Consider the following 26,624-nt stretch of genomic DNA (forward strand, 5'->3'; position numbering starts at 1 on the left):
GCGCACAAAATGATGCTTCACCCTTTTATACGAAACACCAGGGTGAGAGTTTATAATTGTGTCGAGATTCAAATTAAAGTTAAAATCTTAGAGACTTACGTATACCTCTCGGCCATCTCCCCCACCCCCCACCTCTGCTTCTCCAGCACCCCAACCCCTCCATGCTCACCCCACATCTTCCCGCCTCCCCCTCTCCATGCTCCCTCACCTCCTCCCCTCTTTCCTACTCCCTGCCAACAGCACCTCCTCCCCCATCCATAACTCTGTGGACCTCCAACATCTGAGGTCTTCGCTCCAATTTGACATTCAGTATCTCTCAATTCAAGCTGCCACTGGTAAATCTAACATTGCTGCTCAACTGAATCCTTCCTCCCACAGGATATTCCCGCTTCATTGGTGTCTCTCCCTTGGTATTGTCTTTTCCGGTTCCATGTTTATTTTGCTTACCTGCAAATTCAATCTCACTGCTCACGTCCACTCATTCCTCTTTTCTCTCACCTGTGGAATCAACCTACCTAGTCTGTTCAGTCCTATTCTTCACTCCAGAGCTTCAAGGCAGCTGTTCACCACGACATAAAGGCCGTCCCTCATCCATACTATGATCTCTTCTACCCCAAATGACCCCATTCCCAAGCACTCCTTTTTTTTCCAGGTTATTGTGTCCCCCCCCCTCTCCCTCACCTCTTTTCATTTGTTATTTGTCAGTTGCTTTGTTACTGCTGCCACCGAAGGGGATGGGTGTTATGTTTTCACCCCTATTTGTTTGTCTGTGAACAGGATATCTCAAAACGTTGATGACGGATTTGGATGAAATTTGGTAGACAGGTTGGGAGTGTCACAAGGACAAATTAATTCAATTTTGGTGAAGATCCAGATTTTGATCTGAGAAATTTTATTATCTTTGAAGGGATTCTTCACAATTGAGAGATGTTGCCAAAATGATATACCCTTTATAGGGCAATGTTTCTAAAATTGTGGATGGATAATGACAAATGTTTGTGGATGAGTTGGACAGATGACAGTAACAAGCTGAATCGATTTTGGTTAAGGTTTGGATACAGGTCCGGCCTATTGATGGAATACAAATCCTAAATTGTTCAACTGGGCAGAGATATGCACTCTACCGTTGCTTTTGTTTTATCCTCGCCCTTCCCTTCCTCTTCTTGCTGCTTCATTCAGCTTGTGAGCAGCTTGTTCATCCCCATCTGCCCTTTTCTCCCTCCCCTTGATCTCATTCTCACTGTCACTTCTACTCTGCTGTTGGTGTTTTCCCCTTTCCATTTTGTTCCCTTCCATTCTGCTCTTGCTCTTCCACGAGCCTCGATTACGCATTAAAACAAGGAGCTGATACTCTAGGTCCCCCCACCTTTTGTGTGGTATGGGGAATATATCTGTGTAATACGAAAGCTAAATGTTCAAATGTTTTGGAAATATCATGTACACCAAAGTATATGGACGGATGATCGGTCGGAAGGAGCTCATTTTAATGTCCCCCATCTCTGACTTTGTCGGAGGGGTGGGGGTCAAAAAAATCACTGCACACTGCCAGCCCATATATGGATAATATAATCATGATAAATCTGATCATAAATGTCACCAAAACCAGGCCATGACTTGACGAGCTACATAACTAGATCACTATCGTCACGATGAAAACTAGAAGGGCACTCGGTAGACAACATACTGTACCTCCACCCCGTAATGCCTGATCCATAAGAACATATCTGGCCCAAAACATTTTTGAAATATCATGCTATCGTTTTTGAGCCCTGTCTCTCAATGGTGAAGAATTACTTAAGAAATTCTAGTAGTCGGATCTGGATTCGGATCTTCACCAAGACTGAATGAATTCTTCCCTGTCACACACCCAACCTGTCCACCAAGTTTCATCCGAATCCGTCCACAACTTTTTGAGATATCGTGCTATATATCATTTTTTCCCCTCTTAATGGTGAAGAATCACCTAAAAAATTATTGTAGTCAGATCCGTATACGGATCTTCACGAAAATCTAATCATTTCGTCCTTTTCACACACTGAACCTGTCCACAAAATTTCACCCAGATCCGTCCACAACTTTTTAAGATATCCTGTGCACAGGCAAACAAACAAACAAACAAGCCGGTAGGCGGACATGTGTAGTCAACTACCCAATAGAACCTGACGTGATGGGCCCGTTCGATGGGGAATGACCTGAGGATTAAGCACAAGAAAATTCATGATTCGAGCTTCAAGGGTTAATGCTGCAGATTGTTTGTTCGTTAAAATACCCCACATTTCGAGGTTTTTCGGCCGTTGCTCGGCAACGGAGGGGTCCATAGCAACGGTTCTTTGTCACATAACTAGGACATACCATGAACCTACCATACCAGTTTTATGTACATCTGACTCATAGTCTCTGAGATATAACGAACTTCGTTTTTTTTATTGTTTTCGACCAGGGTTCATTCAAAGTCTATCTTCTCTGACAGTTTTCATAGGATCCGGCTGGAAATTTTGACAAAGAGGTTGATTATAGTGCGCATAAAAGCCTGGAAGCCGATTTTTGATTTTCGAAAAAATAATTTTTTTATGATTGTTGCTTTTCAACGAAACTCAAACGTGCACATTCCCAGCTCATATGGCACCTGCTCGCCAAGTTTCATCGAAATCGGTTTGCTGGTTTGTGCTGTGGAGCCTCGCGTTGCAGACACACACACACACACACACACACACACACACACACACACACACACACACACACGACAGACGGAAAACCCGACAATAAGAGTGGAAAAAAAAAATCTCAAAAAAAGTTTTTTTTAGAATTTTTTTTTCGATTCGATCGACTACCCAACAAACAAACAAGAAGAAGACATCATGCAGAGCACGATACTTGCAAAATCCATAAAACAAATTTGACCTCAAAAATAATTGCTGGTTGAATTAAATGACCAAATATGCAACTTCTCTTCAAATTTCAAGTGAATCGGAAGAAAATTGACAATTTTAGAATTTTGGCCTATGTTTACCTTTTGGTCCATGTTGACCTCCAAAATAATTGGTGGTTGAATTCAGTGACCTGAAATATAAATCCTCTTCAAATTTCAAATCAATCGGATGAAAATTGGGATTTTATAAATACCACCTTAGTTGTTGACCTTGGGCCTATGTTGACCTTTTGGTCCATGTCGACCTCCAAAATAATTGGGGGTTGAATTCAGTGACCTGAATTATAAATCTTCTTCAAATTTCAAATGAATCGGATGAAAATTGGGATTTTATAAATACCACCTTAGTTGTTGACCTTGGGCCTATGTTGACCTTTTCGTCCATGTCGACCTCCAAAATAATTGGGGGTTGAATTCAGTGACCTGAAATATAAATCCTCTTCAAATTTCAAGTCAATCGGATGAAAATTGAGGATTTTAGAAATCTCAATGAAGTTGTTGACCTTTCGATCTTTTGACCTCAAAAACAATAGGCTTCTTCTTTATGCCAAACTTTACCACTTGGTGAAGTTTCGTAAAATCGGTTGATAATTGTGACCTGTAGGTGACAATCAGACAGACAGACGGGCAGACAGACAGAATAACAAAATCGACTAACTAATATACAGGTACTTAATAAATCATCGATTTTGCAAGTAACAAACAGACAGAGAGGGGTGAAAACATAACCTTCTTCATCATAGGTGGTGGAGGTAATTATTGTTTCTTCCAAACTTAAATCCAGGTTGAAACATTTTGAGAGTGTGTATGTCCACCATGAATGACATAATTGAAGCGAACATATTTCACCAAGAACAATGGGTAGAGGAGGCTTCAAACATTAAAGGTTTTCCTTGTGCAGTGAATCACACCACATAACAAGTGAAATCATCCATTCCATTTTGGGTGCAGACACATCTTGTAACCACTTGGGCTGCAATATCTAAATTTTTCAACAAACTCTTCAGGTCATCAAGCATTTAATAAAATGCTAAAAGTTTAAACAGCCTTTCCAAACGATATTTTATTGCCTTTTATAAGAGCACAAAGTTTTGAATAAACTATGATTTTAAAAAGATGCAATTCCCAAGTGAATCTTCAACATATTTTTCGTATTTATATTTTATGTTTCACTCTAAATACCTTTGAAGTGATGCTACTTTCCAATTGGCTTTGAGTTTTTATGCAGTTCACTCATCCATTGTTCTTCCGTCAGTGATAGGCTTTTTCATAAACTAAGGATGAGTGTCCATTTATGAAATTCTCAAAATAATTACCTGATCTTACCATCATCACCTTGCCCAGCTGTAATGCAGTAAGTAAGGGGTGGCATCACTGTAGAGAAGCCATTGCAGGCCACAGTGAAGAGGGTGCTGAGACTGCGGCCCCTTGAGGGCAGCACCGAGCAGTGACCCTTTGTCGGTCGGGAAGGTAACTGCGCAGACCATTCTGAAAATGTCAGTTCTCCCTGTGAGGTTGTCACTAAAGTGGAGGGAGGGGATGGGTGGAAGCAGGGTTAGAAAATAAGTGGATGTTATTCAGAAACACTTGAAGTTTAATGCCCTTATGTGCTGACTGCTATTATTATTATTATTATTAGTAAAAAAACCCTGCATTTGTAAACTAACAAATGTTATAACATCACAAACTGCAAGTTTACTTCAATAACTCTTCCAAATGAACTTCTAGAGGAATCTTCTCATGCAAAAGCATTTCCACCAAAAGAAAAAAAAAATCATCTGCAATTTAACTCAGTCACACAGTCATAAAATATTTTCATCTGGAAATATTTTCACAGAACTAAAATAAATATGGGAATGAACAAGTAATTTTTTAAAATCACGCAATGCATATTCAAATGGTTAATTGGTAATGAAAGATAAAACCAACTTTGACAGCATTGGATGGAGAGCATATAGCTTCACCTCACGCATTCATTCTGATCTTTAACTGAACACGCTATTATTATGGCCCATAATATACCCATATCATCCATGCACCCCATTTTGTCACATACATTGACATTATCTGTAGCTTTATTGATTATTGATTAATTATTAGGAGATTTAACGACCACTTTTGTGCACATTAAGGCGAAATTGCATCATTGAAGACGAATTTGAAAAAAATTGAAACAATATTCCCCAATGGCTCGTCAATCATATGTATGAAGTTTCGCATTGATGTGTTTCCCGGTTCTGGAAAAGAAGATTTTTTTTAACGTTTTTATTTTCAATCCAATATGGCCACCAGACCACGTGACTGATGACGTCATAAATTTACTTACTCACATCGGGTCATATATCAGATATATGAAGTTTCATTTTTTTTCGGATAAGGATTTAGATTCAACCAATTATGGCTGGAATACTACTTCACCGATGATGTCATCGTTGTCATGCTGTATACCCCATGGGAAGTTGATGACACATGCCAAGTTTCAATTTTTTTCATTGAACGGTTTTGGAGATGATGTCCAAATGTTTCCTTTAATCCAATGTAGTAACCATACCATGTGACCTATGATGTCACAGTTATCAAAATATAATGGGGAGTCCTTCCTATGTTTAAATTTCCGCATCGATCGGACAGACAGTTGCAGAGAAAATAATTTACGCAAAAATATATCGATGTGGACGCACGCAGACAGACAGACAGACAGGCGCGTTGCAATAGTCTCACAACCCCTTTGGGGTAAGACTAATAATGGCACTAACCTGTGACTCTGAAAACAAGGTGGCCAGTCAAAGTAGCAAGCCCATTGGGCCTGATAGCAAGGAAGACCTGTTCGCGTCCTGTGGTACTCGCAGCTCCCCATTCAAATTCCTGCTCCTGCATTGTCACTGCTGTAGGCAATGAGTCGTTCTGGAAAACAACAATTAGGCAGTGCAGTAATTTGGCTTCATACGACAGTTGAACCAAAATACAAACCTCAAGACAAACAGTTCATAATTATTTTTGTAGGATTAACAAACACAGTTGTTTGTGCACATGCGAATTTGGTTTTGTACAAAACTGGCAAATGTATGGATGGGTATAACATTGTAAAGTACAGTCGTTGATGTTGTTCGTTTTTGGCCCTTTCTCTCAATGGTGAAGCATCATCCAAAAAATTATAGTATCCGGATTCTGATCTTCACCAAAATCGAATCGATTCGACCTTGGCAGACACCCAATCTGTCCCCTAAATTTCATCCGAATCTGTCTGAACTTTTTGATATATCATGCTCACAGTTAAACAGGCAAACAGACAGACAGGGTTAAAACATAACCTCTGTCCACCTTCGGTGGTGGAGGTAATGATAGTTGTGGAAATTATTGGGGTCAAGTTTCCTGTGTAGATTATTTTATAGGAGCAGCACTCTTTCATTCATTTGTTGCAGTCAAAACCAAACTCACAATGTGAAACCAAACATTTGAATTTGTGAAATAAAAAGACTTATGTTGCTCAAGGCAAGTGCATATAAATCCACTTTAACACGAGTAGTGTATGGCGGTACGAAGTTATATATATGACGCATTAAAACTGTACCTCACTTGAGGGAAAAGGTGCTTGGAAGAGTTGAGGGAACTTTTATGGTCAAGCTGTCACGTGCAAGGAAGTTTTGTGGAATGGAAGAGGTACCATCAGAGTGGGTCAGTGAAAAACTTTATCACTGTGGAGTGAAAAACCTTAATTTTGCGCCAAAATAAGTAGAGCAGAACATGGTGGGCCATGTTCATTTATATTCCAGTAGCAATTTAGAATGAAGTGACAAATACTTCGGACAAAAAATATTGTTGTGGCATGTTCAAAAATGGAGGCCCCACCGATTCGTATAATTGCCTGGTAGACAGCGTTCAGGTCCAACATTTCGACCACCAGATTACAGATAATTTTATTGCCATATGTAGCACATATGAAAATCACAGAAAGGACATTGGAATTCTATGAATATGAGTGCTCTCAAATAAAAGTATAATTTGACCAAATATAAAAGCAAACATGTAAAAGTCAAGATTCATGAATGAGGAGTCGGAGCCGCTGGGATTACAGGTTTCCTGGGTCAAAACTAACATCCAGTCTTTCATTGACATCTTGGATGCTGCTGTCCTGTCTGTACCTCTTTGTGGTGAGCATGTTGAGGTCAGGAAGAGATTCACTTCCCTTGGCAGTGATATTCATATGATATTTAAAGTGATATTCACTTACCGCATGTTGTGAGCCAGATGTCAATAGATGTCTGGGTCGGGCCTGGGGAGTGATATTCACTCACCGCATGTTGTGAACCAGAGGTCACTAGACGTCTGGGTCGGGTCTGGGGAGTCATGGATTCAGTGGATCATGGGGTGTGGTGCTGCCGGTACCTGTGCAGGAGGATGAAAGTTCGAGTCTTTACATCCTTGGTGCTTCCAGTCTTGCTCTGTGGATGTGAGACTTGTCTCTGACCAGGGATTTGAGATGGAGACTTAACTTATTTGGTACCAGGTCGCTTCGGAGAATCCTTGGCTATCACAGAATCCTATTGCCAGAATCCTTGGTCAGACTTTGTGTCCAACGAGCGGTTGCAAAGAGAGACTCAGATGAGATTTGTTACCTGTATGGTCCGTGAGCATTAGCTGCAACTGTATGGTCATGTGGCTTGTTTTCCTGATGCTGATCCTGATTACCAGATTCTCTCAGTGAGGAAGCCTTGTGAGTGTAGGAGGTCAATGGGCTGAACACGTGCCTCGTGGTTGCAGTAGGTTGATCGGCATCTCGAGGTGATTGGGATGGGCAAGGGATCTGTCTGGAGGATGGCCGGATGGACGCCCCTGGAGCACCAGCGGAAAGTGGTTGCAGCGACACGCTGCTCCAGCGTGTGCCCCCATATTTGACCTGACCTGATCCGAGTGAAAGTCTTACATCGGACTGAGAGCCTTCCAGAACGGCAGCCTCAGAATCAATTTCACGAGTTAGGTGGCATGGTTCAGTATTGACCTTGTCGAAACATCAGTAGAACTTGTTTAGAGTGTCATCCTTCTCATTGAATTGATCATCCAGCTTGTGGCTGCACTGCCGCTTGGCAGCCTTGATGGCCCTCTCTAGGTCATTGCACATTCTTTTGTACATAGATTATTCACCTGCTACAAATGTGTCACCCCTCGCCCAGAGTTTATCATGAATATCCCTGTTGAACCGCAGCTTTTGGTTGGGGTAGCTCCGGACGATTTCGATGGAACATAGGTTTTGATACAAAACTTCACGTAATGGATAACCAGTGTCCGTGTAATCATCCAGATCATCAGATGAGTAATTCAATACATTCCAGTCTGTTGTCTCAAAACATCCTTGGAGCTGAGCAATGAATTCTTCTGACCAGCACTGCATGGTCCTTTTGACAGGCTTTGAGTTCCTGTTTATATGCTGCTATCATGAAAACTGAAGCATGATCGGATCTACCCGAGTGAGGATGAGATACCAAATGATAAGCACCCTTGATTGTTGTATAGCAGTGGTCTAAAGTCTTATTGCCTCTTGTTGGATGTGTGACGTGTTGAAAATACTTGGGAAGCACCTTCTTGAGGTTGCAATGGCTGAAATATCCAGCAACGACTGAAACGGCATCAGAGTAGCAGTCTTTTTTCCGCGAAAAATAACATCCGAAAGTTCATGAAGTGCTGTTGTGGTATTGTCATGTGGTTGTATGTAGGAAACATCAAGTTTGTTGTCCGTGGAGATTAGCAAGGTGAATATTAGGGAGTGGTGGTCGAGATGAATGGCGGCGTAGTCTTACCAAGACGCCTCTTTTCCCCCATTTGCGTGAACGGCGAAGTCCTCTGTTCTCAGGCATTTGGTAAACAACGTCATTTTTATCCACATTCAAACGAAAAGTCACTTCATTATCTCTCGGTTTGATGTCTCATAGCTGCTGGCAGTCGTATACGATAGTAGTGACGATGTTTGGCACTAATAAAAAAGAAGAAAATTACGTAAAATTTGAGAGCACATCGTAAAAGGTGGCCATGCGTCGGCGTGTAGAAGCGTTTCAGCACAAGTGGTCTCAACTGGAACTGTGCAGGCATCGGAACTCCTTGCAGGCTTGCAGCAGTTAGTATACCTATGAAAACTTTTAGTTGATAAAACCTATCGTTCCCATTATCATTTGGAATTAATTATCCATTTAATTTTGGTGAGACTGAAAACTTGCATGGGTTCCTCTTTCCTCGATGCTTTCCCTCCCAAACTGCCATCATTCGAGTAATAACTCTTATGAGATATTCTGTTAAATTCAAATGCAACTTGCCAAACAAAGCTAATTTAATAAAACCATGTTCTCGTTTTTCCCAACCTTATTATGATCACTGTCAGTCTTAATTTGCAATAATGTGAAAGATTATGACAAAAGCATTCATCAATGTCCTTAGCCCACTGTAATACAACTCAAGTGCTCCTTGGCCGATCTCACCTGGTCTCCAACATCTTGGCGCAGAGACCAGTAGTAGTAAATCTGAGTGGTACAGTTGTTGCATTTGGCCATCAGCACCAATCGCTTTGCAGGTACCACCCAGCTAACGCAGTTTTCTATACACCTATGGGACATTGGGAACAATCACATGGCAAGGCAGGCGCAAAGAAATGCTTCCAGAATACTATGTTTGCAAATCTCCTTGGGGCGTGAAGGATTTGCCCACTGAATAGAAGATGAGCGAAAGCATCTCAAAGAACATTGAAGGTTGTTGTCAGAGTAAAACATTATCGTTGTGCAATATGGAAAAGCACAGCTTAGTGCGAGACTTGTAAGTGAGGATTCATCTTTTTTTTTCCACCGCTCTGACAGTCAAATCTACGTTGACTGTACAAGAATAGCATACTAAACTAGATATCTGCGATCACAAAACGGTCACCAAGGGTTAGCCTTCCCTGGCACCCGTGATCCAATGATGGCCATATTCTTTTTCAGACTGCCATATGACCTTGACCTTCAACATTTAGGTAAGTTAAGAAAATATTGCCCCATCTCTGATCAATCCAAACGACTCAACATCATGAAAATTGGAGAAAATTATTCAAGTTATGATCAAAAACGTGTTTTTTGTTAATGAGGTCACAATCCGAAAAAAGTAGGTCAAGGACACTAATGAAATATCAGGTGCACAACTTCAGCGCAGGCACATTATTCTGGTACAATAACATATTGTAAGGCCAAGCGGTCTTTGATATTCTGCATTGGAAAAATTGAGCGATGACAAAAAAGTAGTTTTTTTCAGACTGGCATTTGACCTTAACCTTTAACCCAGAGGGATGATGATGTAAGTTAAGTGTAAAATAACCTTACTCTCGGCTATCGAGAAAGGGCAATTTTGTTCAGATTGGACAAATCTTAGTCGACTTATGGTGAAAATGTTAAAATGCCTATAATTGGGTCATGACCTTAAAAATTAGATCAAGGTCAAAAACATGTCAACCCCTTGCACTTTTTAGTCTCATTATTGATACAAAATTTCATTCCAAAAGTCCCAGCCGGCTCCGAGATACAGCTCGGGCATTGCCAGAAAAAAAAAACCGAAATAGTCTTAATGCTCCAGGGGCTCCAAGAAACTCTAACATACCACGTAAAACTGGGGACACTAATTGTAGATATAAGCCTCCCCCTGTCCTCTCGGCAGGGGGGGGGGAGGGGTGGCATAATGAACAAGGAATGTAGGGTCTGATGGAAAGGTTTAATTGCAGGAAGAACGAAATCTGGTTGCTGTACTTACTGGATTGATACATCGGGCACCTGGCCAGACAAAACCACCAATCGCTGTTCTGCTTGAGCACTCAGTTTGTCTGTGCTAGAGACAGTTAGTCTGAAAATGACCTCTGACCCTGCCGTCAGACAGCCATCCTTTAGAGTGAGACGAGCCCGGTGTCGATTGTCGAGACAACTTTCTGGGCACTTATCTGAAAGAAACCAAAAAAAATGCTCATGATAAGATCAGATAATGTAAATCCAATCGCTCTTCACATAGCTTTTGTATTTGTCACTTTATTTTCATTATTTACTATTTTACAAGTGGCAATATTATTCTGCCTGTCATGTTGCTGCCTTGCCAATTACTTAGAAAATGAAGTAATGGGAAGTCAAATTAAAATTTAAAAAACTATTTATGGTAATTGTATGTTAATATAAGCATGGGTTTATAATATACTGATTTGCCCCCTGTTGGACATTTCCATCATGAGGATTTGATACAAGCAAGCGTGTTGATCAGCCAATGCAAAAAAGCATTTACAACTGGACTCGGTACAGCATTCGGTGGAGCGCATACATCCTCTCGGCTGAACAGTTTACATTTTTTATCCCACTGACAGGTCGAATCTGGATCCGGATCTGAACCAAAATCGAATCGGCTTGTTTTTGTCACCGAACCAACTCATCCACCTAGTTTTGTCATAACCCATCCACAATGTTTTGAAGTATGTTATATATCTGTTTTTGGTCCCGTCTCTCAATGGTGAAGATTGAAGAGAATGTGGTAGCTGCTTCCACAGGTGGGAAAAAGAGGAACAAATCAGTGGAGGTGAGCAGTCATTCGGAATTTTGAGAATTTCACTAGATGGGGTTAAATATGAATAGATATTTAGCCATTTGGTGGGATTTTGGGCAGCAGTGCGAGCAACTACACAAAATGTTTATGAGCAAACTAAAAATTTGTCAAATGGTGTCACGTGTCGACCAGATGAGGTGGGGGGAAAAAACAACAACCCAACAGTGTTCCATCGATTGATACACAGGTAAAACCAGAAAATAGGTATCGGAGCATTGCATGTGGCTTTAGCATAAATTATTTAACTCCAGAATGTACCACATGACCAGGTGTAGTTGAGTTGACTTGGAACGGCACCGGCATCAGGATCTCTTGAGCTTGATCCATCCATAATGATTTCAGATCCAGCACCAATCCTCCGCACTGAGCCACCCTCGATCGTTGCCTGCAAGGGTGCTGCAACAACCTTAAAAAACACCTCAGCCTGCCCTATTTCAATTCTCTGAGGTGCCACTGAAGTCACGGGCTCGGTCTCCTCCGCTGCCCAGGCAAAGAAACGAGCCCGGTAAACATCCGGGGAGAATGCCGAGGACGGGATAAGCAGTTCAGAGCGGTTCGTGATGGTTTGGCTGTTCAGCTCCATATCTGTGAGGTTGTCACCAGATGCAACTGCCACTTGCCATTCAAAGTGCAGGAAACTACAAGACAAGAAGCAAATAGTTGTTTAGAACTGCATGCTCTCTAAAACATGAACAGTCTTGCAATGTGAGTGGTTCCATGATTTCTCAAAACAAGTGAAATGTTCTCTTGCGCATCCTTCACATCCCATTGAAGTTTTACGACAGCAAGGTAGCAAAAGTAGAGGGAGATCTATGATTGTGTTAAAGCGGAATCCATGTGTCCTAAAAAAAAAAAACATAAAACTTGAAAAATGGCCAACAACACAACTTTTGAGCTAATGACAACTTGGCATTTATAGGTCAGGTCAGGTATGGGAGCATGTGCCAGAACAGCGCGTCGCTGCGTCCACTTTCTGCCGGTACTCCAGGGGCCTCCGTCTGGCCATCCCCCAGGCAGATGCCAGGCCCATCCCCATCTCCTTGAGATGATGGTCAACCTGCTGCAACCATGAGGCACGTGGTCGGCCCACTGGCCTCCTCCACTCATGAGACTCCCTCGCTGAGAGAATCTGGTGAGCAAGATCAGCGTCAGGAAAACGAGCCACATGTCCATACAGCCACAACTGACGCTCACGTTCCATGCAGGTAACAAATCTCATCCGAGTCTCTCTCAGCAACCGCTCGTTGGACACAAAATCCGACCAGCGATAGCCAAGGATTCTCCGAAGAGACCTGGTACCAAAGGAATTAAGTCTCCGTCTCAGATCCTTGGTCAGAGTCCAAGTCTCGCATCCATAAAGCAAGACTGGAAGTACCAAGGACCTGAAGACTCGGACTTTCGTCCTCCCACACAGGTACCGGCAGCGCCACACCCCATGATCCAGTGAATCCATGACTCTCCACGTCCGACCCAGACGTCTATTGACCTCTGACTCACAGCCAGCAGAGACATGAATATCACTGCCAAGGTAAGTGAATCTCTCCACGACCTCAACATCCTCACCACAAACAGACACAGACAGGACAGCAGCATCCAAGATGTCACCGAAAGCCTGGATCTTAGTTTTGACCCAAGAAACCCGTAATCCCAGCAGCTCCGACTCCTCATTCAGCACCTCGAGGGCCCCCAAGAGGATGTCTAAAGTCTCTGCAAAGATGACTGCATCATCTGCAAAATCAAGGTCCGAGATCTTGAAATTCCTAAACGATGCACCGCAGCTTGATCTCTCCGACATCCTCCCTAAAATCCAGTCCATACAAGTGCTGAAAAGTGTGGGGGCAAGTACACATCCCTGACGAACTCCAGTAACAACTGGAAATAAGTCAGAGATGGTACCACCACACTTCACAGCACTCTCAGAACCAGAGTAGAGTTCAGACATCAGATCGATCAGTTTTGGTGGCACCCCACGAAGACCAAGAATCCTCCAGAGGACATCCCGATTCACTGAATCGAACGCTTTACAGAGATCAACATAGGCTGCAAGCAGCCCCTGCCGAAACTCTCATGTGCGTTCGGGGAGGACACGAAGAGCAAGGATACGGTAAATCGTTGACCTCTTTGGTGTAAAGCCTGACTGCTCTGGACGCTGGTGCTCAAGCAGATGGTGGCGAACCCTATCGAGAATTATCCGAGCAAAGACCTTGCCTGGCACTGAGAGCAGCGTCACCCCTCGGTAGTTGTTGCAGTCTTGGCGATCACCCTTCCCTTTCCAGAGAGGGACAACAAGGCCCCTCTTCCAGTCAGTTGGGATGATGCCTGTGTTCCAGGCAGAGCACAAAACCGCATGCAACGACACGCGTGCAGCATTTCCACCAGCCTTGAGAAGTTCGGCATGGATGCCACAGATCCCTGGAGCTTTGCCCCATTTCAACTGGTTCACCGCAGCCCGTGTTTCCACAAGCGAAGATGGACCACAGTTGATTCGAGGGTCAGCAACAGGGATTGTAACACCCTTGACGTCCAACTCGACAGCTGGAGGATCAGCCTGGTACAACAGCCTGGCATTTATAATCACGTTGGAATTCATGGAGAAGGAAATACGTTACATTTAATCTGGATTTAGTTGTTAAATTCAACTGTAATGTACTGTATTTTTATCTGAAGAGAGCGCTAGCAGGATGGCCTGAGGTATGCACACTCATCTCTAAGCTGTGTAGCCTGGGTTTGAATCCTGACCAAGCTATAAACTATCATGTTGGTGTTTCACAGGCAGGGTGATTCATCAATGCGTGTGCCGTCCCTCGGATGGATGTTAAACTGGGCGTCCCTGAAGAGAGTCAGTGAGCGATCACCGGCACCCTGGCCAAATTCCAAATTCCTGCCCTTACTAGCAGACGGCATTGCATCAGCTGCCGAGCCGTGCCCTCAGCCAATGATGCTACCCCGCAGCCTTGGGTTGCATATGAATGAAGAATTTGATGAAGACGTGGTCCAAGCCTTACAATAACCCTGCCCTGCCCCAATATAAAAGTGTAAATTGCTCAACAGACTCGATCCAATCAAAAGAGTACTGCTAAAGTTCGAGTGATAAATAACCACATATTTGTTGTTTTTGCGGTGTATTTTACCTCTCCGATATTCTTAGCCCACTTGTGCCAAAGGTTTGTTGATGTTTGTGACAAAAAACTAAGTGTGACTCAAAGGCCATGCGTGTGTGTGCAGTTGGGAAAGTTCATGATGAAGCATGCTGGGAATCCTTACGGCAAAGTACTGGCGTTGACAGCATCGGGGCTAACAGCAGCACTCAGTACGAAGCTCTCGGAAGACAGGTACGTGGTTGGGACTTCGGCACTAGAACCCCCTCCACTCACTGTCACAGAAGGACTCTGACAGAGCTCACCTCGTGCTTCACCATGCCACAGGATCATCAGGGAAGCACTCAACACAAATGTACTCACCTGCATGAGATATATGACAACTGTTAGAACAGCAATGGCATGCCTTATGTCTCATTGCCCCTGCTAACAAACACAAAAACCATTTTCACTAGCTCCTGAATCATTGTATGCATTCATTGCACTTTGCTTTAAGTGCCAATTTAAAATCAGTTTACCAACAACATAATTCGATTCGGTCAAGTATTTGACCGTATTACGTGATGTTGTTACCGGGTTGGAGAGTTTGATGGTAGCTGTGAATCGTCCAATCTTGCGGTAGTCATGGGAGATCTCAAGATCAAACACTTCACCAGAGTCTGGCACAAGCAAAACATTCATGGCTTATTCTCTCTGGCATATATATATATATATATATATATATATATATATATATATATATATATATATATATATATATATATATATATTGGTACATCTGGCTTTTACTCTTTGGTTTACAACATCAAAACACTTGCTTTTTCCACTTATTTCCTTACACTTAGGTCAGGAAGAAGCAAACTGCAGAAACAGTGACATTTGTAAAAACTGTATATCTGCGATCACGAAGCCATCGCCAAAGATAAGCCTTCTCCGACTTACCCTTGGTGATGACCGGCAATCCAATGATGGCTGTATCTTCTTTACATGTGCCCTTGACCTCCAACATTTAGGCACAATGTAAATTAAGAAAATATGTTCCCATCTTCAATACATCCAGAAAACTCAACATCATGAAAATCGGAGGAAAATTATTCAAGTTATGATTAAAAAAAAAAAGGTGTTTTCGGTTAATTTGGTCACAATCTGAAAAAGGTAGGACAAGGACACAAAACAAATGTCACCGAACCAACTCATCCACCTATTATGATGCAAGAACAGACAAACAGACAAACAAACAGACCTATTATGATGTTCCCTATTATGATGCAAGAACATCGTGGAAGGCCAAACGGTCTTTGAGATCCCACATTGGCAAAATTGAGGGATGACAAAAAAAGTGTTGTTTGTTTTTTTTCAGACTACCATTTGACCTTGACCTTTAACCTGGAGTGGTATGATGTAAAGTAAACATAGCTGCGCCTTGCTCTGGGCTATCTAGAGAGGGAAATTTTGTTCCGATCGGACAAACCTCAGTCGAGTTATAGTGAAAAATGTTTAAATGTCTATAATTGGGTCATGACTTTAAAAATGAGGTCAAGATATAAAAATTAATAAATTTTAAAAAACGACGTCACCCTGCATACTTTTTATTCCCATTATTGATGCGAAATTTCATTCTGAAAGTCCCAGCCGGATCCGAGATACAGCTCGGACATTGACAGAAACAAATGAACAAAACCTAAATGGTGGTTTAGTACTCCAAGGGGTCTAAGGTCTGCTCGGTTGCATAAAATTCCCTCATCCTTGAGAAAGAGATTTCCCTTAAGGGTTCCTTTGTGAAGGATTTCTTTCAGGGCTGTCGCATAAAGGAAATCCTCAGGAGCCGTTGCTATGCGAGGAAACCAATGGGATTAGGGATAGGAAGAGGTATCCAAAAGTAGGATGGCGGCGAAGCGATCTCCAAACTGGCTTCAAGAAGAGACAGATGCACTAGTGGAGGCTTTTCTCAAGTGCAATAGAGAAAAATACATTGTATAGTTGTATGATGTGTGTTGTTGAAGTACTTTTATGTTTAATTACAACACCATAACGAAAATGTAGTGTATAATTGTTAAGAATCCCTCGATTTGGGGAAGACCTGTGTCCACAGGGTGAACTAGGACTCCCCAGAGTTGAACGAGGCTCTATACGTCTCTCCATGATGATGATGATTATGATTATGATGATGATGATGATGATGAGTTATGGACCCAGTAACAAGGTATGTTCAATCTATTTATTACATACACAGTTGACCTTTTTCCTGGGGTCACCATTGGTATGAATTGAATTGGTATCTAAGTAAGCTTAACACGAAGTAATAAATGTTTGCAAAATGAAAATACCACTACACGAGCAGCACGGACTAACAACTCATTCAGCTGTACCTGTAGTACCTTCACCAGAACACACCTTTACATCAGCCGAGATATCACATGTTAAATACCGTGGGATTGTCGGTTCGATGGAGTTTATAAATAAATAAATTAAACTATATTGTTGTGGGAATGGCTTCTGGGGGACCAAAGATCCTTCGTGTAATTCTCGTTATTCCTTCATAAGTGTTTTAGATCAGGGGAATATCATCATAGATGTCAAGCGGATTGAGGCGGTCTCTGAAAACAAGTCCACGCCAAATGGTGCGGCGATAATTATCGACCTCTTCATGACTAATTTCTATGAAGAACACCATTTGGAAACTCAAAGGTTGGTGTTTAAGTTTGGGGGTGGGGGTGGGGGTGGTGTACTCCCTCGAGTTTAAGGAAGGTTTGAAGGAAAAACTTAAGGAAACTTCAAACATGCAACGATCCTCAAATCAAGGATGTCCTTGAGGGTAAACTTGAGCAAATATTGAAGTAAATCCTCAAATCTTTCCTCAAGAATGCTTTATGCAACCGGGCCTAAGACCTTAACTTTAACTCAGAGGGTATGATGTAAATGAAGTGTGAATGTGACTTGCTCTGGGCTACCTAGCGAGGGCAATTTCATTCTGATTAGACAAATCATAGCCAAGATGTGGTGAAAAATGTCAATAATTAGATCATGACCTTAAAATAACTATAATTAGATTATGACCTTAAAAACTGCATACATTTGGTTATAGGCTTATGTAATACACCATCACCTGTTTCCCCATCGCCAAAATGGGCCGAGTAGTGGATGATCGAAGGCACCTGTGCAGGCTCGCGTGGCTTGAGCCAGAAGGTGGCCCGGCCCGGTGGACAGCTCACATGCTCAGTCACCTTGAGCTCAAGGATGGACACAGAATACAGGGCCGTGATGTTGCCAGCCATCACAGTGATGTTTCCCAAACGGTTGTAAGCCGTCACTCGAACTTGGAATATACCTGGTGCAGACGATGCGACTATTTCAGCAGTTTGGGTTTACAATCTCAACTCGTAACCTTTGCCAAAGATAACAGGAATTTTTTGCAACATCCAAACATGTTGCAATATAATAACAACTAATGGCAATCAGAGATTGCAGACCCTCACCAGGACTTGTTTTGTGTGGTGTATTTTGTGTGGTCTTAAAGGGTCTTCGGGGTCTAAAGGGATTTCGGGGTCTTAAAGGATACCTTATGGTTCTAAAGGCTCTAAATGGTTGTAGGGGTCTTACAGGGTCTTATGGGTCTTAAGATTGGTCGGGGTCTTAGAGTCTTCATGGTCTTGATGATTCTTACAGTTGTAAAGGGTCTTAGGAGTTTTAAAGGGTTCTAAAGGTTCTAAAGGGTCTAATGTAATTAATAGACACACTCACATTCTGTGTGGACAGACAAACAGAAAGACAAGCAAACAGACAGACAGACAAACGGACCCAAATACCCTCTCTTCTGGTGAGGGCCATGAGAACTTTAAGATGGATATCCTTCCAACAACTGGACCTTCATGCTATGAACTGTGCTGAACATCATTCGCACTAAACATCACTATTCATGACAGAGAGAGTAATAATAATAATAAAAATAATAACAACAATGTGACCAAAATACCTGAGGGGGGGGGGGGGGTAATGGGATCCATAAATTAGACAGTTTGGGTGTTGGAGCAGTTGTCTCATAATTACCCCAATTTGCGCTGTCAGTATCGCTAGTCCAGTATAGCTCAACATCTTTCCCAAGAGCAGGCCTTTGATTGGGTGCAAGATGCCCCTTTTGTATTTTCACTGATTACATGTTCTTTCCTTTCCTCGAATTCCACCTTTATTTAATTAATTACTAGTGAGATCATGGCTGGAGGGTCCTGGCATGTGACATCATGGAGCCCGAGAGCTGTCCCCTGATTGGGTGCAAGAGATCACGTGTGTTGCCGAAAGGGTAGCCAGCTCCAATCAGCAGACAATGTGACGTCACACGCCAAATCCTTCATAAGCTTTGGCGCAATCACTTCGAAGGTTATTCTGGAGAATCTTCTGGGCGCTCTTCTTCTGATATTCTGGGATTGTCTTTTCCACCAGCTCATCTCCTCTCCTCTACTCCTGGCCTCTACATCCATCCACAATTTGTTGTGCATGCCATGATGATGTTCGGGATTTGGAAAGCCATGCGTGTGTTGTTAAAAGATCAGGTCCGGATCGCTACCCACAGAGGCATAGGCATGGGACAGATGGAACCTAGGTGGCAAACCACAGCTCAGCCAAGGTGCCCCGGACTGAGGGAATGTGCCCTACCCCCTCCACAACCCATCTTTTCTTTTTCTTTCTGTGCGTCTTCTTCTGCGCATGTGTTCGTCGATAAGAGATAGACTAAGTAGGCATCAGCTTGTTTTGTCAGGATAAGCGCGTCACCCACCAAATTATTCTTCTTGTGTCATGTTGGTTCATTGTGTCCCCACCAAATTTTGTATTCATTAAATCGAAATTTTTATTTGTCCTCATAGTTATTTGGATTACAGATGTACCTCTGGTGAAATAAATTATTTTGGGGGCAGAATAAGCGTGCAAAATTAAAAGTATAATTATAATGTCGAAGACGATATTTATGCTGAAAATAGCAAATACAAATATCTCCACCTTGTTTTGATGCAGAAAGGTTGAAGCCATTTTTACTTCCATTCCATTGCACCACCTCCTCTCGACTCACGAGTGCTCCATCTAGACCCACAAGCTCCAAAGCAAGGCTGGAGGGGGCTCCTCGAGACATTTCAGCTTCCACACCCAGGCCGTGACCAACCTCCACAAATGGACTGGTCACAGTGGCCACTAGGCCAGTCGGTGCTTCCAGCAATGTTACATCCAAGGAAAAAGTTTCAGCGTCATCACTCACGTTATTGCTGGCATGGACAGTAAAAATGTGGTGTCCCGGTCCAACCTGCAGCTGAGCCTCCGCAGCAATATTAATTGTGTGCGAGAGGGCATCGTCGGAGAAGTGTGATAAGGCAAGAGTGACATTCCCCAAAGTAATCTCCAGGGTGACGTTGGTGCCTGCCCATACAATGGAGATAGCACAATTGCAACAATGGAATAAAAGACGAATGAGAAAGATTTAAAGTCTAAGTAAAGTACATAAGCCATCATCAGTCGAAGTATAACATGTCCATCACTGACTCGAGTTAAATGAAAACTTTGGAGCATTTTCTGCCTCGACTTATTTTTCAAAAAACAAAATGTACAATTTTAAAAAACATTTATATACATCTGCATTAAGAATTTTTGTCTGAATGATGAAAAACAAGGAAGGCCAAAATATTGAATGTTTCAGCAACTGTGCGGTGAGCAATGAATAGCGACAGAAAACTCAATGTTTTTAATTCCCTCCAAAGTAAATACACAATTAGTTTTTTTTGGTGTTGCGATTCAATATGAACTGTAACTGCTGAATTGTTTTTATTTAACACTACAAGGGGTACCCGGCATTGCCAGTTGCTGTTCTCATCCTGTTGGCATTTTATTCTTCTTTAACGGCCACCATTATCACAACTTTCTTGTGAGGTCGGCCGGGGGAAGCTTGGCCCAAGTCTTTGTGAACCGGCTGGCCATGCCTGACGTTCGACTAGTTCGAGCAGGAAGTTGGGATTTGGCCATGGTGCCGGCGAAAGCTCGCCTCCTCTACGCGAAGGACACCATGGGATCTATAGCATCCACCAACGAATGCTGGCAGACGGGATGCCCGTTCCGCGTCCCTCCAAGGAATGGCATACACATTGATGAATCACCCTGCCTGCTAAACACCAGGATAGCAGTTTATAACTGGGTCGGCATTCAAACCCATGGTAGACATCTTCGAGGTGTGTGTGTGTGTGTGTGTGTGTGTGTGTGTGTGTGTGTGTGTGTGTGTGTGTGTGTGTGTGTGTGTGTGTGTGTGTGTGTGTGTGTGTGTGTGTGTGTGTGTGTGTGTGTGTGCATACCTCGAGGTCATCCCCTGAGCCCGTGTTGCAATTTTGAAGAAAATAAATTTTGATTTTTTTTTCTTCCTATTTTTGTGTGGGGGGCCAACACACTTCCCTACACCCACTAAGGAATGGGGTTGGGGATTATTTAGTATGACCTTTCACATCGCTGCAAAGGCTTCGGCATTACAGAGCGATTTTCAAAAAAAATCCCAAAATATCAAACTTCGTTTTCAATTTTTTTTTCTTTCTTTCTTAAAACACTCCCCGGCACTCAATAATGAATCTCTGAACATTTGACAAAGATCCGTTCAGCCATCTCTGAGAAAAATGGCGACAAGCAGTCAGACAGACAGACAAACATCCTCTTATTAGTTATCTCCATTTGTGGGTTTTGGGAGGTGGGAGGAAGTTCTCCCAGAACTCAAAATCTCCACTTCCTTCTTGGTAAAGGATCATGATTCATGAACCAAACTGAGATTTCGTTCTCAGAGCCGCGTTCCATGGGCTCTTTTCAGAATCTTCACTGAACCTCTGACAGCCTCCACTTGTAGCTCGTTTGTAGTAATGTTCCCCGGAATGATTTTTTCAGTACTTAATAAGGGTTTTCTTTATCATTCCTGCAGCTCCAACTATCACTGGTACAATTTCAGCTTTCTTCAATTTCCAAGTCCTCGAACTCATTTTTCAGATCCTGGTGTTTGGTCATTATCCTGATTTCTGTGGAATTTAGTCCAAAGTCATTGGGGACTGAAACTTCGATCAACAATGCTGACTTTTCCTTTTTGTGTTTGTGCACCATGTCCGGATGCAATGCTTTTTTTGCGATGTCCACACTTGATGGGATCATCATGCCATGCAAGAGCATTATATGTTCATTTTCAAGGATCGGACTTGGTTTGTGTTTCCATGATTGTTCTGGGACCGAGATGTTGAAATGTTTACAGATGTGCCAGTGGATTACTCTATAGACGCTGTCACGTCTTTCTGTGTACAGCTGTTCTGACATGAGTTTTTTACATCCCGAAAGGTGTTGACTGGTACTTTCTGTTTCTACTCCACATAACCTGCATTTGTCTGATCGGCTCAATCCCGCCATTTTCTTAAATTCATTAGTGTAATGCCCTTGGTCTTGGGCATTGATGATGACTCATTCTCCATCCCAACTAATTTGACCTCTTCTTAGCCATCCCAAAGAGCCTTCCTTATCGATCCCTGTCCTGTGAAGCTCTTTTTTTAATCTTCCTGCTCTTTTGCCATTCTCCCATTTGTCAGAGTATATCTGCTGATATTTATTTTTGTACTTTTCCTTTTCTTATTTGCAATAATTAGGGCTCTGTTTGTTTCCGCTTCTTTTTCCTTTGTAGTATCCATCATTTGTACCTGTTTTTGGAAGTTTGTTGCTAAATGGATGAAGGATCCCTTTTCTGGTCTATTGTTTTCTTGCTTGTATACAAATCTCATCCGATAGAGTGTGGAGCTTTTCACATACTCCGCTACTCTGAAACATGATGTTCTGTGCACTTGGTTAAGCTCCATCAGACCACCTCTTCCTCGTCTCGGTAAGTACCAACCTCGGTATGCATTGGTTTTTATAGAATACCAGCAGGTTTACTGTTCGTTGCACAGTAAGAGAAATGTGAATAAGTAACACTTTGTAGCCAATCAAAAAGATTCATTAATTGATTGACTGATTGGAACTCTGTTTCAATTTTCGCCTGCGTCTGTCTCTGAATACGTCTGGATACAAACGGCTTTGAATTTTGAATGCAGACAGGCCTTCCATTTTGCATTTTTTTTTATCTTCCTCTTCATGTGTTGTTTTATATCATTTGCAATTCTGCATCTGAAAAGGCTGTGATGAATATGCCACTAACAATGTCCCCCTCCTCACTGCTTACATGGCCTAATTTTGTTTTTTTCCCAAAGCGGAAGCGGACGGGCTTTTGCCTTTTATAGGTATAGATCTTGTGAATAGTTAGAAGCTCCCTTGTTTTGGTGTCTAGATTGTTGATCTCCCATTGTACCCAGTTTATAATTGCACAGCTGTATTGGGATACCAGCACTGTAAGTTGGTTTTATAGTTTTGGTTTTGTTTCGTGGGAAGAGGGATCATGACTTTAGAATTAGTCTTATTTTGTGTCGGTACTCTTTGCTGATTATTGGTTCACGAGCGCCAGCCAGAGTGACCACTATATTCGTTATGTCTGTGTGTCTGTCTGTCTGTCTGTCTGTCTCTCTGTCTGTCTGTCTCTCTGTGTGTCTGTCTCTCTGTGTGTCTGTCTCTCTGTGTGTCTGTTTGTCCATAGCATAACTCCGTGGACTTTCATCCGATCTTGATGAAACTTAGTTATGTGTTCGATATCAATGTCCAGTTGTGTTTTCCTGGATGAGGGCGTGCTACGCCAATTGTGGGCGGAGCCACGCCCCAAAAATAGCCATTTTTAGGGGGTAGTCGGATTAAAAATCTATCTTCTCCTGGGGAATTGACTGAATGGAATGGGTTCTTCGGTGTTTGAATAGCAAGATGAATTATCTAAAACTTGTCGTTGTCCGATTTTTCATTTTCGTCCCAAGATCAAGGTCACAAGGTCAAAAACTTAGAAAATTGCGAATTTTGACATAAAAATAATACGACCACCCAAACTTTGAGAGCGAGGATGACAATATTTTTTTGCATAATCTTGAGGTCATTCCCCACCTAAAGTCTTGAAACCATTTTGCTCCATCTCGAACACCTTGTCCGTGGCGCCTCCTTCAAGTTTGTTTTTACGCTGATTTCATCAAAGTATGGATAATCCGAGGAGTGCAAAATGCCATATAACCTATATGACATTACATTGTTCCTGGAATGTTCCAGAGGAAGTTTTGCATCAAAGGTCATAATCCTTGACCTTTAAAGGTCACAAAGGTCAAATTTTCAAAGTTGTGGGAATCAAACCGGGTTTTCGACCTTCTTCGACGTACTAACTCCAATAAGCTATAGCACGTATCCTGTTTCCTTATTTTAATGTCCACAACATTGTTTTGTGACCTTTAAAGGTTATGAAAAGGTCAAATTTTGAAAGTTGTTGAACGAAACCGGGTTTTCGACATTTTGCAGCTCATAACCTGTCACCCGTATCACATCATGTTGATCATTTTTATAACTTGGTCAAACATTATCAGATTGTCTCATCATTGACTTCTGAAACAATTTACATCGTCAAATACCGCTGGTGAACCATCGTCGTCTTCAGACTTGTTTTACGCATTTTTTTGTTGTACCTGGGGCCTTCTTCTATTCCTAGGTATTTGTAGAATGCTTCATTTTCTCGTTCCTGTATTATTGCACTTTCATCAATGGAGATGTTATCTGTTCTTTTTATTTTTCCTTGTACAAATGTGCATTTGGCACATTTGTCAAGACCAAACTCCATTTAGATGTCCTCTGAGTGTTGCTTTACGAGTGTCAGTTGATCTGCCAATTTCTTATGATTTGGAGTGAAGCGTTTTAGATCATCTATGTAGAGTAGGTATGTTACCTATCTTCTTTCTTTGATAATTTTTCTGTTGGATGTCAGATTGTATCTGTGTCCTTGTTCATTGTTCATCTGTTATAGTATAGATTCTAATGCGTGTGTATTTATGTACGTACATGTCTAGTGTGTGTATGTGTTTATATAGATATATATACACACACACACACACACACACACACACACACACACACACACACACACACACACACACACACACACACACACACACACACACACATACATACATACATACATACATACATACATACATACATACACACACACAATTAAATCAATAGGAATGATAAGGAAGAACCTCATGAGGATCTTAAAAACTATCCCTCGAAATATTACTCCAAACAAACTGCAGTTGGAAGCTGTCACAGGTTGTGCAGGAGTAGTAGTATCTAACAAATGCAAAGGCTGACACTCTAATTTGACCTCACTAAATGAGCCTGGTAGCTTGAGTAATGTTTTTGTAGATTGAGTAATCAACATCACTGCAAAATGTCTATCCCTTTTCCTGCCCATCATCCATAAATGTATTGATGATGGGCAGAAATGAGAACTCAATTTGGTTAAAGGTAAAATGTTATTTTAATCAACTTCTGAGTTTAAATAATGCAACAAATAATCGGATTACATGTCTTACAATTGACACTTGTGTCTAAAGAGCAATTAAGGGGCTTTCGCCATCACAAACAATTATACTTTATACAGAAAAGTGAAAAGTTCATCAGAAGCTCTGAATTAGATAAAATATTGCTTTATCGAACTTTTGTACAGAAACAGAACGAAGTTATAACCACACTTCCACTGCTTTCCACACCAAAGTAATACGACAGTCCACATACCCCCCGATAGGTGGACTTCAAGAGTGACGTTCTGGCCGTAAGGTAGTACGCAGTCTGGTTCAGGCTCAGTATTGGAAGGCAGAAAACATTTCACAGAGGTAAAACCAGATACAGGCTGCTGTACGGCGATGTCTCTGTCCAACATGCTGTGCCACTCTCCAGCAGCACATTCTATGTGTACCGTATAAACACCAGGCCGTGTGTAGCTGTGTGACAGCACTCCGGTCTGGCTGTTGGTTCGGGATATTCCGAGAAGCAAAACAGTAGGTGTTAAATCAATGAATAATACACACATAGATGTTCAAAGAAGAACTGAGTGGTGCTGGCACACATCGTGGCATTCAAGTTATGTGGTATAGTTGGTGGGAGTTGGGAGTGGAGTGAGTTGGCAGTAAAAGGTTTTCTTTTTCAAAAGGTTACAGAGCCTAAAGCACAACTTTATTCGTGCGAACAATGTTACCAAGTTTCATTGGCACACGACCATTACTTCAAAGTTTGATGGAAAACATTTCAACTTCGACTTGTCCAGAGTGTGCACAACTTTGAAATAGGATTGAAAAACACAACCAGGAAGAGATTTTGAAGATAGTGGCTGGGGGTCAAGGTCTTCAAGTGTGCCAAACTAAGCCAGGTGTTCCCAACCTTAATATACCCCTTTTTTATTTATTTATATGCAGCCTGTGGCTGCTTGGCTGCATTATTTACTGGGGGCATGGTTGTGCTGCTGATGCATGGTACTCATTTTGCTGAACTCAGAACAATGACAGGCTGAGTCAAACCACCTGGTGTTAATTCAACAAAACGATTACAATGGAAGAGAAGAGGGGGGTGGGATAGCTAATATTCAGGTTCAGCCAAAATGTATTTTCCTGCCAAGGCCACTAAACCTACAACATCAAAAGGCAAGTTTTTCAGTTTCATGATTAGAAATTCCGTTGTGGTTCTTTTGGACCTTTGCAGGTATTCTCAGTCTCAGGTGATCGATGACTCATTCCCAACACCCACATTTACTCCTTGCATTGTGCATTTGCTCAGTGTGCTTGAGGTACCAAATCCTGTGAAAACTAGAAACATGGTTTTCTTTGTATACATAGTCAAGAGCTAGAACACATGATGGATCCGGATGCAACATAACAAAAGGAACAGCAGAAAGAGAAGGGGGAAATGCCAACGATAGGGTCGAGGGAGAAAATAGAGAGAGACAGACAAACAAGGAATGCGGGTAATGATGAGGGTTATGGCTGGGGAGAACGCAAGGAGTCAACAAGATCATTACGACGCTAAAGGAAAGAAAGTGAAAGTTGTGCGTGATGTTTAATTCT

At 42.1% G+C, this 26,624-nt stretch overlaps 1 protein-coding gene across 2 annotated transcripts in view; it reads right to left on the reverse strand.

Moving 5' to 3' along the window:
* The window catches only part of PKD1L3 (polycystin 1 like 3, transient receptor potential channel interacting), a 232,144-nt gene that overhangs the window by 172,172 nt on the left and 33,348 nt on the right, over positions 1 to 26,624 (reverse strand). For both annotated transcript variants that reach the window (XM_085887936.1, XM_085887934.1), the window contains exons 6-15: positions 25,303 to 25,532; positions 19,612 to 20,022; positions 17,726 to 17,947; positions 15,193 to 15,278; positions 14,786 to 14,982; positions 11,780 to 12,159; positions 10,691 to 10,874; positions 9,397 to 9,520; positions 5,686 to 5,833; positions 4,256 to 4,450 (exon numbers count right to left, since the gene is read on the reverse strand). In XM_085887936.1, the coding sequence (XP_085744062.1) occupies positions 4,256 to 4,450; positions 5,686 to 5,833; positions 9,397 to 9,520; positions 10,691 to 10,874; positions 11,780 to 12,159; positions 14,786 to 14,982; positions 15,193 to 15,278; positions 17,726 to 17,947; positions 19,612 to 20,022; positions 25,303 to 25,532 (2,177 nt within the window). The remainder of the gene's footprint in view (positions 1 to 4,255; positions 4,451 to 5,685; positions 5,834 to 9,396; positions 9,521 to 10,690; positions 10,875 to 11,779; positions 12,160 to 14,785; positions 14,983 to 15,192; positions 15,279 to 17,725; positions 17,948 to 19,611; positions 20,023 to 25,302; positions 25,533 to 26,624) is intronic.

Source organism: Eptatretus burgeri, chromosome 7, assembly GCF_056783735.1.
Source record: "Eptatretus burgeri isolate ZD-2024b chromosome 7, Ebu_testis_v1, whole genome shotgun sequence".
Taxonomy (NCBI): Eukaryota; Metazoa; Chordata; class Myxini; order Myxiniformes; family Myxinidae; genus Eptatretus; species Eptatretus burgeri.